We start from the raw sequence: 15,286 nt of genomic DNA on the forward strand, positions 1-15,286 counted from the left end.
CTCTGCCTGACTTCCTGAGGATGTATACCCGGCCCCCTCGCCCTTGGCAGGATAATTCTGAGGAATGGTCTGCACCCTCTCAGAGTCCCCAGTAGGATGGGATCCCAGTTGCCCACAAGGGGAACCTGCTCGTTAATGCGCCTAATTTCTCATCTCCCACTTGATTTCTGGGACCGCCACACAGGGCTCCTTAAATCTAATCTTTGACTGGGGTCGACTTCGGGTAGGAACCAAACCTCTGCACTCCCTCTCACTGTCTCCGTCTCAGCGAGGAGCGGGGCTTCTCTCCATCCATTTGTAGCTTACTCTGCATTTCCTCCTCAAACTCCATCTCCGTCTCCCTCCCCTGGGTCCCCAAAGAGAGTGAGAGAGTTGGTTACCGCCCGACTGCACAGCGCGGGCAGTAACCGGCGCGTGGCGCTCGCTCCTCCCGGCCGCAGGGGGCGCTGCGCGGCGGAGCGGCCGCGAGTCCCAGCGTGCACCACGCCCGGGCTGGGCCTGCGGGGCGGGGTGGAGCGCAAGACTCCAGTGCGGGAGGTGCTGCTGGGCCGCTTGCACGCTCTGCGTGGCAGGAACCGGGGCCGGGGCCGGCGGGACTGAGAAGGGCCATGGCCGAGCCGGCTCCGGTAAGAGGAGCTCTCCCGCACCGAGCTCAGGGCGGGTTCTCGGGTTCTGGCTCGGCGGGCCTGCCTCCTGGGGTCGTCGCGGGGCGCTGGCGGACGGGGTGGGGGCCGGGGTCTGAGGGTCGCGTTATGCCCCGGGTGTGGGGTATGGACCCTGGACCGAGCCGGTGACCGCTGCTCTTGGGGCTCCATCGTGGCCAAACCTCTGAACAAAGCCGAGCGGGGAACCGGCGGAGACTGTTTCGGGGGCGGAAGAGGGAAAGGATCAAAACTGGGCTGGGGTCGGCGATGGGTGTCACAGTTCAATTCGTTTTACATTACAGTCGCTGAAATTAAGACAAGTGTTTTAAAAGATTGAAGATTCTGAGTGGCTGAAGTGATGGTTGGGAGGGGCTTACAAGTCAGAATTTTACGCTAACATGTTGAAGGTTGTGTTAAGTGGAAGAAAGAAGGACACGTTGGAAGGAATAGAAGAGAATATAAAAACCCAAGTAGGGGACACAGTATTTGCTTATTTAGTATTTTGTTGAAATCGAGGTATTATCGTTTTGTATTTTATAAACTTACATATTGAGCAGTTTTACTAACTACTAAATGAATTCTTGAGATCATTACTTTTAAAATACCATTAACAATGTCAACAAAAGGCTTAATTCCTAAAATTAAATATACAAAAGATATGCAGCATTTTTATGGCAAAAACTGTAAATACAGGCATACCTCAGGGATATTTTGGGGTCAGTTCCAGACCACTGCAATAAAGTAAATATCACAGTAAAGTGAGTCAGAAATTTTCTGGTTTCCCAGTGCATTTTGCGGGGTGGGGGTAATTAGGTTTTTTAATTTAATTTTAGGGGGGTATTGAGGATTGAACCCAGGACGTTGTGTATGCTAAGCATGTGCTCTACCACTTGAACTATACCCTCCCCAGTCCCAGTGCATATTAAAGCTATGTTTACCTATACTGTAGTCTGTTAAGTGTGCAGTAGCATGTCTAAAAAAGCAATGTACATACCTTACTTAATGGTACTTTATGGCTGAAAATGCTGAGCATCATCTGAGCCTTCAGCAAGTTGCAACCTTTTTGCTGGTAGACGGTGTTAACTCTTATTTTGACGGCTGCTGGCTGATCAGGGTGATGGTTGCTGAAGGCTGGGGTGGCTGTGGCAATTTCTTGAAATAACAGTGCAGTTTGCTGCATTGATTCACTCTTCCTTTCAGAAACGATTTCTCTGTAGCATTCAATGCTGTTTAATAGCATTTTACCCCCAGTAGAACTTCTGTCAAAATTGGAGTCAGTCATCTCTAACCCTGCCACTGCTTTATCAACTAATGTTGATAAGTTAATTATCAACATTAATTTTAAAATGTAATTTTTGAAATCCTTTGTTGTCATTTCATCAATCTAAATGGCATCTTCACCAGGAGTATATTCCATCTGGAGGAACCTCTGTCTTTGCTCATTGATAAGAAGCAGCTCCTCATCTGTTTCATCATGAGGTTGCAGCAAATCAGTCACATCTTCAGGCTCCACTCCTAATTCTAGTTCTCTTGCTGTTTCCACCACATTTGCAGTTGCTTTCTTCACTGAAGTCTTGAACCTCTCAAAGTCATCCATGAAGGCGGGAATCAGCTTCTTCCAAACTCCTGTTAATGTTGATATTTCGACCTCTTCCCGTGAATCTTGGGTGTTCTTCATGGCATCCAGAAGGATAAATCCTTCCAGAAGGCTTTCAATTGACTTTGCCCAGATCCATCCGAGGAATCACCATCCGTGACAGCTATAGCCTTATGAAATGTTATTTCTTAAATTATAAGACTTAAAACGACTCCTTGATCCATGGGCTGCAGAATGGATGTTGTGTTAACAGATAGGAAAACAACATTAACCTTGTACATCACCATCAGAGGTCTCGGGTAACCAAGTGAATTGTCAGTGATAAATAATATTTTGAGAGGAATCTTTTTTCCTGAGCAGTAGATCTCAACAGTGAGCTTAAAATAGTAAACCATGTTGTAAACAGATGTGCTATTATCTAGGCTATGTTGTTCCCTTTCTGGAGCACAGGCAGAGTCGATCTAGCATGATTGTTAGGGGCTTTAGGATTTTCGGGATGGTAAATGAGTGTTGGCTTCGATTTAAAGGCACCAGCTGCATTTAGCTCCCAAGAGAGTCAGCCTGTCCTTTGATGCTTTGAAGCCAAGCATTGACTTTTCCTCTCTAGCTATGAAAGTCCTAGATGGTATCTTCCTCCAATATTAGGCCGTTTTACCTACATTGAAAAAGCCATTATTTAGCGTAGCCACCCTCATTTTGCAGCTTCTACATCCGCACTTGCTACTTTACCTTGTTCTTTTATGTTTAGGAGACAGCTTCTTTCCTTCAACCTCATGAACCGCCCTCTGCTAGTTTCACAGTTTTCTTCTGCAGCTTCCTTACCTCTCTCAGCCTTCATTGAATTGAAGAGAGTTAGGGCCTTGCTCTGGATGAAGCTTTGGCTTAAAGGAATATTTGTGGCTGGTTTAGTCTTCTATCCAGAACACTAAAACTTTCTTTGTATCAGCAGTAAGGCTGTTTTTCTTTTTTATCATTAGTGTGTTCACTGACGTAGCACTTTAATTTCCTTCAAGAACTTTTCCTTTGCAATCACAACTTGGCTAACTGGTGCAAGAGGGCTAGCTTTCAGCCTGTCTCAGCTTTCACCACGCCTTCCTCACTAAGCCTAATTATTTCTAGCTTTTGATTTAAAGGGAGGGATGTATGACTGTTCCTCTCACTTGAACACTTAGAGGCCATTTTAATGTTCACTTGAATGCTTAATAATGTAGGGTTATTAAGTTGCCTAATTTCAATATTGCTCTGTCTCAGGGAATAGGGAGGCCCAAAGAGAGGGAGAGTGAGGGGGTAACGGCCAGTCACTGGAGCAGTCAGAACACACACATTTATCGATTAAGTTGGCCATCTTTTATAGGCGTGGTTCATGGTGCCCCAAAACAATTACAATAGTAACATTAAAGATCGCTGATCACAGATCACTGTAACAAATATAATAGTAATGGAAAGGTTTGAAATGTTGTGAGAATTACTAAAATGTGACAGAGACATGAAATGAACAAGTGCTACTGGAAAAATGACACCAACAGACTTGTTCCACACAGACCTTCAATTTGTAAACAATGCAATATCTGAAAAGCAAAATAAAATTAGCTATGCCTGTAAACGGGAGATAAATCATGCCTATGTTTGGGAAGACTAAACATAGTAAAGGTGTTACTTTTCCTCCAAGTCAATGTATAAATCTATTGTGGCTTCATCAAAATGGCAGTAAGATTTTTGTGAATGAGATGAACAATTTCTAAATTTCATTTGGGAAAATAAAGGTCAAAAATACAATTCTGAAAAGGAATAACAGGGGAAATTGCCCTAGCAGATAATAAAATTTACTATAAATCTCTAAAATTAATTCAGTACTGTTTTGTGCTGGGATACACACAGGGAGCAGTAGAAACTGAAAGAGGGCCCCAAAACAGACTGTACTGGGCTGAATAGTGTCTCCGTGAAATACATGTCCTTCCTGGAGCCTCAGATTGTGACCTTATTTAGAAGTAGGGTTGCTGCAGATATCCTTGGTTAAGAGGAGATCAGACTGGGGTAGGGCAGGTACTTCATCCAGTATCACTGATATCTGGATAAGAGACACGGAGACCCAGACACAAAGGGAGGAGCCCTTGCGACAGTGGAGGCAGAGACTGGAGCTGTGCAGCCTCAAACCAAGGAAAGCCAAGTATCAACAGTCACCACCAGAAGTGGAGGGAAAGTTACGGAACAGGTCCTCCCTTAGAGGCTTCAGAGAGAGCATGGCTCTGTTGACACTTTGATTTCAGCGTTCTAGCCACCAGAACTATGAGAGAATAAATTTTTATTGTTTTAAGCTATCAGGTTTGTTGTACTTTGCTACAGCAGCCCTAGGAAACTAAATACAGAGAACTTCAAAAAGTGGTGTTGGGACAATTGACTTTTCTATTTGGAAAAAAAATTAAGGTAGGTCACTGTTGTATACCATAAAAAAATCACATTCCAGATAAATTAAATCTAAACATGAAAAGTAAAACTCCAGCCTTTTGGAAGGAAATGTAGGGTAACTTTGCAACTTTGGTATAGAAAAACATTTCTTAAAACACAAAAAGTAAAATCACCTAAGAAAAGATTAATACATTTGTGTCACAGCTGAGTATTCATGTACAAGACAGCATAAATAAAAGATAAGTGATACACTAGGAGAAAGTATTTATAACCTAATGTTAACAATTAATCAATATATAAATTGTATAAAGAAATCCTAGAAATGAAAGAACAAATGACCCAGTAAAAATATAGGCAAAGGGTATGAACAGGCAATTCATGGCACAAAAAACAAGTGGCCAATGGATAAAAGAATGGAATAAAAATTATGACATGCAGACAATGGAACACTATACAAAATTAAGATAAGTCAATTCTATGCATATCAAGATGGACAGATCTCAAAATAAGGAATAAAAAATGCAGATTACTGTATAATAAAGCATTTGTGTATAAAAGGCAAGGCAAATACTGTATATTATTTATAGATATACCTTGTGTTAAAAAGTTAAAAACATGAACTGAGAAGTTACCACATTCATCATAATGTTTGCTTCTCAGAAGGGAGGAGTGTAGGACTGAGTTTTAGAGTTTTTAAGGAAGAATAAATATTCCAAAAGTTCACAGCAGTAATTCACAGAAAAGAATAGGGGTAGGGGAGACTTACAACATTGCATACGTTCTGTGCAATCAGATACGTATAGATAGTGTAATACAGTATGTACAAACAAGAAAATCTAATATATGCAAAGGTTGAAGGTCAGGAGAAAGAATGCGTATTTAATAGGGTTCTGTGATTGGCTGTCTACATATATATAAATAAAGATGCCAGTATCACCTGTAGAATTAAGTTGCAAATCTAAATGTAAAAATAAATAGAATATTTGTGTAATTTTTTGATTGTGTATACAAAATGAAAGTAAAACAGGAAGCAATATGGAAAAGACTCACAGGTTTTAACGAAAGGGTAAAAATGTTCTCTTTGGCAGAACATAAAGTCAAAATACAAATGATAAACTGGGAGAAAATGTCAAAGGATTAACCACAGGATTATTAACCCTAATGTAAGAAAGTGAATTCAAACTATAAGGGCTGTGGGGAAGGTATAGTTCAGTGGTATAGTGCCTGCCTAGCATGCACAGGGTTCTGGGTTCAATCCCCAGTACTGCCACTATAAATAAATAAATAAATAACCTGATTACCTCCCCCCTAAATAAATAAATAAAATAAAAATTGTAAAAAAAAAAAAGCTCAAAAAAATTGTAAGGGCCCACTAAAACCTTGAGCAAAGGAAGTGAACAGGCACGCACAAAGTTATGTGGAAACCCCCCTCTGAAATATGAAAAGCCCCGCAAATTAAAACAATGAGATACACTTTTTACCCATCATGTTGGTCAATAAACAACTAAATAAATAAGATTTAAGAACATCCTGTGCTGGCAAAGGTGTAAAGAGATAAGTTCTCATTAGCAAGGGTAAAAATGCTGGATTCTTTTTGTAAGGCAATCTAGTCGTGTCTCGTAAAATGAAAATGTTTACACTCTTTGATTTAGCAGTCCTCCTTTTTACTTCTTAGCCTTTTCCTGCAGAAGTAAAACCACTAAGGAAGTATATGAGAGCATTGTTGATAATTTATAAAGGAAGTGGGAATAATATATGTCCCATCAGTGGGGTGTATTTACCCATAGAATATAATGCAGCTTACCAAAAATGAAAAGATTTTGCTGCTATAAATTGACCTGGAAAGATGTCTGTGACATATTAAGTGAAAGAATTTACAGAGATTTGCTCCCATTTTTGTTTAAAAAAAGAAGAAGAAAAATGAAAATGTTCTGTACTGTACATATGCATAGGTCTGGAACAAGCACAGAGAAACAAGTGGAAGGGGTGGTCGTGGTTACCAACAGAGCCACGTGATTGGAGCATTTCCCAAGGAAGCAGCTGCCTAACAGACAAAAACATTGTCCTCCACGAAACTCTTCTAAATTGATGAGAAGGAACTGGAGTCATTTAGAAGCAGTTATGACTATATACGTATTATGTCTATAATTCCAGTTACCTCTGACATTCGAAGATGTTGCCATTTATTTCTCGGAGCAAGAATGGCGTGGTCTAGAGGCATGCCAGAAGGAGCTTTACAAGCAAGTAATGAGAACCAATTATGAGATTCTTGTTTCTCTAGGTAAGAAGTGTTTAACTTTGTGGGTAAGTCATGGAACTGGGTCCTGTTAGTGGTCTCATTCACTCGATACTCCTGTTTGTCAGCCAGCCAGATTTCTCAGAAATTCACTCAGGTATTTTTACCCCAGAGTCTTTTGTTAATATCTGTAAGCATTGCTAATCCTTACTCAAGGGTAGACACTGTACATGGGAATATTTGTGATACTGTAATATAAGGTGGTCAGAGGCAACAATAAATATATGTCAGGACTTTTAGTCACTGCATACTCACAGGTTGCCATGATTTTGCAGATAGACACATATCTAGCCCAAATCCATGAAGTACCCCATATATCTTTAACCTAGGGTGTCCCTCCCTGTCCACTTTCATGGTGGTGTCCATATGCCTCAGAAAACCCCATACTATTTTTCCCTGAAATGAGATTTCGGAAGGCTATACACTGAGGGGTTTAGCCAGAGTTGTTTCTGTGTGATTATGGTAATGGTGTTCTTTTTAGTCTTTTTGCTTATTTGGTCTTTACATTTTTATTATTAAACATGATTATTAAAAAATCAGTCTGTTCAGAGAAGCATCAAAATGAGTGATAAAAGTGTCTCGCTTCATTCTTACCCCTCAAAGGCAACCACTTTTAACCATTTCTATTTCAGTTCTTACTGTGGTTTCCTTCAATCTGTCACACTTACTCCTATATTTCTTGGTTTATCTAGTTTAGGCAGCATTAACTCCTTACTATGAAAAATGAGGCTTTCACTCACTTATACTGTCCCTCTTCTATCCCTTCCCCTTCTCCCCCAATTTTTCATGCCTCTGTTGGCTACTTTTATAATTTAAATAATAAATTTCTAGGTCATATTCAGCTTTATATCTCTTGATTCCGTCAGTATGTAAAGATAAGGTAATTATTTCTCCTGTATTCCTTCCACTTCTGCCAGCTTCTGACAGCCATACCACTTCCTTCACATTGCCAAGTTTCTAATACTTATATTCTGTTCCATTTCCATGGTTAAGTTTTCCAGTCTGTATAGAGTGTTTCTAAAACATTAATCCAAGACATGACATTGTTTTCATTGTTACTGAAGAACCAATTAAAGTAATTGAATCTATAGAAGAAGAAACATAATTGTATGTCATTAACTCTATGCCACCCAGAAAGCATTCCAAGCATCAAGAGCAAATGGATGTGAAGTGGTATATCACTGTGGTTTTGATTTGCATTACCTTTTTTTTTTTGATTTACATTTCCTTAATGCTTAATCATGTTGATCATCTTTTCATTTTTATATCTTCTTTGGAGAAATGTGTGTTCAAATACTATGCTCATTCTTGAAGTGGGCTATTTGTCTTTTTATTGTTGAGTTATAAGTGTTCTCTATTCTGAATATTGGACTCTTTATCAGATATACGATTTGCAGATATTTTCTCTGCTTCTTGGGTTGTCTGTTCACTTGTTGATGGTGTCCTTTGAATCAAAAGTTTTAAGTTTTGATGAAGTCCAGTTATCTTTTCTTTAGTTACTTGAGCTTTTGGTGTCATATCTAAGAAACCATTGCCTAATCCAAAGTCACAAAGATTCCCTCCTATTTTTACTTCTAAGAGTTTTATTGTTTTAGTGTTTATTTTAGGTCTTTGATCCTTTTTTCCCCTTCTTTGATCTGTTTGAGTTAATTTTTTACATGGTGTGAGAAAGGGATCCAGCTTCTTTTGCATATGGATGTCCAATTGTCCCAACACTATTTGTTGAAAATACTGTTCTTTCCCCTTTTGAATTATCTTGGCACCCTTTTGGAAAAGCAATTGACCATGAATGTCAGAATTTCTTTCTGGATTCTCAATTCTGTTTCATTGATCTGTATATCTGTCCTAATGCCAGTACCATACCAGGTTTTTTTGTTTGTTTTAATTTCACTGATGTTTGAATTTGCAGATTCTTTTTTTTTTTTTTTTTGCAGGGGGATTAGGGTTTTTTATTTACTTATTCTTAATGGCGGTACTGGGGATTGAACCCAGGACCTTGTGCATGCTAAGCATGCACACTACCACTAGAGCTATATACCCTCCCCTCCTCAGTACCATACGATTTTGATTACCATTGCTTTAGGATCCACTTGTTTCTGCAGGGGAAAAAAAATAGGTAGAGGGGGTTTGGGAATACTGTCATCTTAACAATACTAAGTATTCCAGTTTATGAACGTGGGATATCATTCCACTTATTTAGGACTTTAAATATTTCTTTCAGCAACATTTATGATTTTTATTGTGCAAGTCATATTTCTTTTATTAAATTTATTTCTAAGTATTTTATTCTTTTTGATGTTGCTGTAAGTGGACTTGTTTTCTTAATTTAATTTTTTTTGGAAAATGCTTTTATTTTAAAAGATGCCGAGAGTTCATTTAGCCAGGGTGAAGACTGAGAATAGGTATATGGATTTAAATAAAAGATAGTTATTCCTTTTTTCATGAGCACAGCCTTGAAATTCTTTTGGGGCTGAAGTCAGATTTCTGAGGGCTGATGAGGACTCTGAAACAGTGTGATCAGTCTCCCATGTCCTGCACCACTCTGACATTTCATCCCTAATGCACTGCCTGGCTTATCCTTTTTCTCTGATCTGGATCATCTACCAATCTCCTCTGAGCAACCTGTGAAGCATACTTTTGCTTCTGTGAAATATATATTCTTGAAAGAAAGTTTTACTTGAAAATACATAAACATTTCCTACAGGGGAACAGCGTCATATATTAGAGCATCTTGTAACTATTTTCATTTGTTCATTTCATTCATGGCAACCCCTTCTATTCTAGCAGAACTCAGCTGTGTTTTAGGTTGTGATTAGCATTGTCACCAGTACTCCTCAGAATATTTTAGCTGAGCTACCCAGTTTGAAATTTCCTAGGACAGTCATCCCAGTTCTTATTTTTTGTACACCCCTATTCCCATGATATCTCTAGTTGCCTCAAGGGTTGGCCACCATTCTCAAAGCAGAACACTGGTGAGTTTTAAGAAACCCATGACAAAATACAGCATTGCTAGATATATGGGGACCAATAAAAAATTAAAACACAACTTATGCAAAAACAAACAACTCATCTAACAGGTCCAGGTAGATTAAGAAGCTTAGTTATAATGTGTGGGTAGTTTTGCTCCTCTTTGTGTAAACCTATAATCTATTTTTTAACATCTCTTCTCATACATTTTCCCAGGAGTAAATTTGAGAAATTTAAAAACAACTCATTGTGCTTTAAATTTAGTGCCTAAGGAAACCAAACTACCCTGTCTGACTTCTCTGTACAGATGATGGACTTCCCAAACCAGAACTAATATCCTGGATTGAACAGGGGAGAGAGCTCTTCAGGAATTGGGGAGAATCGCAGAAATCAGGAAATGTAATTTGCCCCTCTGCTGATGTGCATTTTGATCCAGTTATTGAGGAACAGCTGTTTTGGGGTGAGTATTAAGAAATCAGGGCCCTGTCCTTACATCACGTTCAGGTTTCTTAGTTCCAGTTCTCTGATCTGGACTTCCTATTTGAATGGACTGAGGCTTAACGTCTGGTATGTTCTAGAGAAAGTCAGTAAAGCATAGCAGTGAGGATTGTGGTTCTGGATCCTTAGTCTGGATCTTACCTTTTCCGGGTAACCTGGGGCAAATTATTTAACCTCTTAGCATTTCAATTTCCTGGCCTATAAAACAAAGATGACAAAAATACCTACATTATAGGGTTAAATGGGTTAATGTATGTAAACTAAGATGATACCTTGCAACACAGAGTTCAGTAAATATGAGCTATTCTTAGTAGTAGGTGACGAGGGAATCAGAGGCTCCTCTTGTTTCTTGTTATGATGGGAGAGTCTTTGGAATTCTTAAGAGTCAGTATTAAAGCATGGAAAGAGAAGTCAAATGGGAGCATCATTCCAAGAAATCTTGACAACAGTTTGTTTAGTTCTTAGCTGTTTCTTTCAGCAGAGTAAGAGTTTCTCTTTACAGATTATTTCACTTTTAACTATTACCAATTCTTCCAAGAAACCTTTTTATATGGTTGGTAGGAATAGGGGTGAGGAGGGAGGAACATCTGGTCTTAGAACAGCTTGTGGATCAAGTGGAGCCATGGTGTTATCCAGGGTCTGTCAGTAACACTGCTGGCATCATTTCTTCACTCCAGGAATGTCTGCATATCAAAATGGGACAAGTCTGGTGGTCCTGAGGTCATAATAATGGGGAACATTTACAGAGCACATGCAGCATGCCAGGCCCACGCTAAACATTTTCCACACATTAACGCAACAATCTTGTGTACCACTGCTCCCACGTTTCTGCAGGAGAAGAAACTGAAGCCAGAGATTAGCTTGACAAAAGTTGCACTGTGAGCAGGTAGAATTTGAATCCAGTCTGATTCCAGAGCTCAGACCCTGTATTTGTGACCTATATTATCCTCTTTTCAATGTTGTTCTAAGATAGGTCTGTTTAGTTTCGTTTCACAAAACTCCTGGTCGTGAAATTGACCCCCACTGAAACGGATCTGCTGGTTTAGTTCAGTGGAAGATGGGCTCCTGGGCTTCCTTAGGTCACTGCTACTGGCGACATCAGCCTTAGTCATGCCATAGACTGGAATACTGACCGAATTTTTGTTTTCAATTTCAGGAAGCCAGCAAACTGTGAGTTCAGGAGAAGCTCATCGCCATTCCCAAGTAGATCCTCTTCAGAGCCAGTATTTCTCTGAACCCTTATTAGGAAAAAGTGATGTTTCCTTCAGGCTTGACCAAGCTGTCAACCTCCTGAAACCACACAGACGTGATACACGGACCCTGATCTCAATAGTTCACAGCTCCCCAGAAGGAATCCCAAGTCCCAGGACCCTGGGTCTCCCAGGCTTCCAGGAAATCTCCTCCTGGGTGGGCCTCCTGCACCTTTGCCCCGTTTGCGGGGAAAGCTTTTGGAAGAAGAACCTCTTAGAGCAGCACCAGAGGAACCACTCGAAGGGCCTGCCATACGGGGCCTGGAAGCAGTTCAGCAAACAAGCGGACACAGACCAGCCGCAGAGCATCCCTCGGGGACAGAGGCACTTCCGCTCTCCGGAGTGTGGGTGGGGCTTCCGCCGGAAGCAGTGTTTGCTCCGCCACTTGGCGGTCCACGCAGGGGAGAGCCCACTGCAGGGTCCAGAGTTTAAAGTGTGCCTCCCTCCCGAGCGGACTCTGTTAGGCCATCCGGCCCTGTGGGAGGGGGCGAGGCCTTCCCCGTACCCGGGCGATGACCAGAGCACCCCACAAGGTCTGCCCAGCGCGCAGAGGCCAGTGTCCTGGAAAGAGGGCGCCGGGGCCTCCTCCGAGAAGGCCAAGACCCCGCGCCCGCGGTCGGGGAAGAAGCCGGACCCGAGCCCAGCCGGCGAGGAGCGCGGCCGCCAGGCGGTGGGCCCAGAGGCTCTAGAGCCCGGCCCCGGTGAGGAGACGCCGTTCTCCTGCGGCACGTGCGGCCGGCGCTTCTCCCAGCAGCGCAGGCTCGCGGACCTCGCCCAGGTGCCCGGCGCTGAGCGGCCTTTCCCGTGCGCCGAGTGCGGCCAGGCCTTCCGCCGGCGCGGGCCGCTGATAAGGTGCCACCGGCGGCCGCACCCGGACGAGAAGCCCTTCCCGTGCCCGGAGTGCGGCCTGGGCTTCCGGCTGAGGAGCCGGCTGCGGGCCCACCGGCTCCGGCACGGCGGCGAGAGGCCGTTCAGTTGTGGCGAGTGCGGCCGCGGCTTCGCCCACCCGTGCAAGCTGCGCGAGCACCTGCGAGTGCACAGCGGCGAGCGGCCCTTCCGCTGCCCCGAGTGCGGCAAGAGTTTCCGCCTGAAGGGCATCCTCAAGGCGCACCAGCGCACGCACAGCCGGGAGCGGCCCTTCCAGTGCGGGGAATGCGGCAAGGGCTTCACGCGGCCGTCCAAGCTGGCCGAGCACTTCCGCGTGCACAGCGGCGAGAGGCCTTTCGGCTGCCCCGACTGCGGCCGCCGCTTCCGCCTCAAGGGGCAGCTGCGGAGCCACCAGCGCCTGCATACAGGCGAGCGGCCCTTCCCGTGCCCCGACTGCGGCAAGCGCTACCGCGTGAAGGCCGACATGAAGGCGCACCGCCTGCTGCACGGCGGCCAGATGCCGTTCTCCTGCGAATGCGGCAAAGGCTTCGCCAAGCAGTCCAAACTCGTGGAGCACGTCCGGACGCACACGGGCGAGAAGCCTTTCCAGTGCCCCAAATGCGACAAGAGTTTCCGCCTGAAGGCACAGCTGCTCAGCCACCAAGGCCTGCACACCGGGGAGAGGCCTTTCCGCTGCCCCGAGTGCGGTAAAAGCTTCCGGGAAAGGGGACACATGCTGCGGCACCAGCGCATCCACAGGCCCGAGAGGCCGTTCTCCTGCGCAGACTGTGGCAAGGGCTTCATTTACAAGTCGAAACTTGCCGAACACATCAGAGTGCATACAAAATCCTGTCGCACCCCTAGTGAGCCTGACGTTAAGAAAAGGCTCAGCCAACTGTTTGCAATGATCGAGGCTGACTGGAGTTGAGGCAGAGCACGGCATCCAGAGTTTTAAGTGGAGTTGATGTTGTCCGGTAATCCACAGCCGCCGCAGCCAACAGCGAAATCTGGTAGACGAGTTTTAGAAACGGGCCCTTTTTGGAGCAAGAACGTAGTACAGGTTAGAAATACGAGAAAACACAAAGGCTTCTCTCGTTTAAAACACCACCAGTTATATTTCCTATCCATTGATAAAAAGAGGTATTTGTTCTTCCTTAAGGAAGAACAACCTAAGAGGAAATTTTCCCCCTGATGCTAAGCTAACTGAATTCCCAGCTTGAATTTCGGCAGCAGGAGATCCCTCCAGTACTGTTCTCAAAACTAAAAGTGTGGGGTGACTGTTAAATGTCCATTCTACTTTTCTTCTTTTCATAATATAAACTGGGGGTTTGACCTAGAGAATTTTGTTGCAGCCCTGGTATAATGTTGGATCTGGTTTTGACATTTATCTTGAAGTTGACAGCAATAAAATGAGTTCTTGAATCATGGTTTGTTTATCTACGTGAAATGAGTTTTCACAGCAGGTTCCATAGTTATGCATAGTTCCCCTTAAGGAAAAGCTGATGATTTTAGCAAAATTTGGTTAATCTGAGTTGAGGAAAATAAAACTGAAGCGGTAAGATGTATGGGACTGGAGTTTAGATAAGAGATTGGGACAGGAAGTAGATTTGGGAGTTCCAGAATACAGGTGCTGTTGGCAGTCAGGAGAGTGAATGAGATTCCCACAGGCGACATTCTAGGCAGATGACAAAAGTCTGAGGAGGAGGAGGAGGATATGACAGTGAACAACAGAGAGGCGTTGAGGGAGACTGAAAGCCAGGGTCTCTTGTGTGATGTTCTCACCTGTTGCTTATTACAATTAAAGGATCTCAGTGAAATTTTGCATTTTGTTAGGAACTGGAAGTGTTTTGGAGGAAGTTGAGAAAAAGAGCACGACCCAACTAAATCCAAGTACACTACGCTGCCCACACTAGAGATGAAAAAGATACCGGAGTGATGTTTAAAGAATAGAGGGATTTCTGGGAAAGAAGGTATCAAAAGTGTAGCTTCCTAAAATTTCTCTTCCTTTCCTACCCAAAATTCCTAAAAAGAAAAAAAAAAATCAGTGGTGAGATGTCCTGCTGACTTGACTTGACTAAAATCAAGAAGACAAGGTCTCTGCTGAGCCATTACTTAACATCATGGGATGTATCATATAATTGTGTATCTGGAACATCCAAGAGAATTAGCTAGGTAATTCTTACAAGTGAGAAAAGTGGTCCTATTCACCAAGGCACAGTGACTGTCTTGATTCAAGACAGGAATTAAGTACACTCTTATATTTGTGTCTCCTGCCCCTCAGTCACATTAAAATTATATTAAAGGGATTTTGTTTTGAAGGATGTAAAATCCTCAACAATGAACAGAATTTTGAGGAGACCATCACCAGATGAGAAATTCCAACAGGTTTCAGAAAGTTGTTAGAAGAATAGTATTTAATGAAGAGGAGCAGAGGGCTGAGTTGAGGGGAGTTATTGATTTGCTCAGAAGCAGCTCAACCTGGAGAGCCAGGCAGAATAGAGGCCTGAAACCAGGGCATTAATTGAAAGTCTACTACAGTGAATAGTCCAGGCCTGCTCCATCCACTACTATTACTGATACCAGCAGCAGGAAGTATGTCTGGCAGCTGCTAGGTATTTCCCTCGCAAGGAAAAAAAGGAAATGAACAGAGCACGTAAGAGTAACTAGAACATTGTAGGTGTTGTCTGAGATGAAAACCCTCCACATTCTAGCACTTAGAGGACTCCTAAACAATCAGTCACTCTGGAGTAAACTGTCACAC

At 42.9% G+C, this 15,286-nt stretch overlaps 1 protein-coding gene across 1 annotated transcript; it reads left to right on the forward strand.

Moving 5' to 3' along the window:
- Positions 1-500: 500 nt before the first annotated feature.
- ZNF786 (zinc finger protein 786) lies at positions 501-13,947 on the forward strand. The gene is made up of 4 exons (XM_072964272.1): positions 501-626; positions 6,802-6,928; positions 10,218-10,370; positions 11,565-13,947. The coding sequence occupies exons 1-4, from the start codon at positions 609-611 to the stop codon at positions 13,451-13,453; spliced, it is 2,187 nt and encodes a 728-aa protein (XP_072820373.1). The 5' UTR covers positions 501-608; the 3' UTR covers positions 13,454-13,947.
- The last annotated feature ends 1,339 nt before the right edge of the window (positions 13,948-15,286 follow it).

The sequence above is a fragment of the Vicugna pacos genome, chromosome 7, assembly GCF_048564905.1.
Source record: "Vicugna pacos chromosome 7, VicPac4, whole genome shotgun sequence".
NCBI classification, from domain to species: Eukaryota; Metazoa; Chordata; class Mammalia; order Artiodactyla; family Camelidae; genus Vicugna; species Vicugna pacos.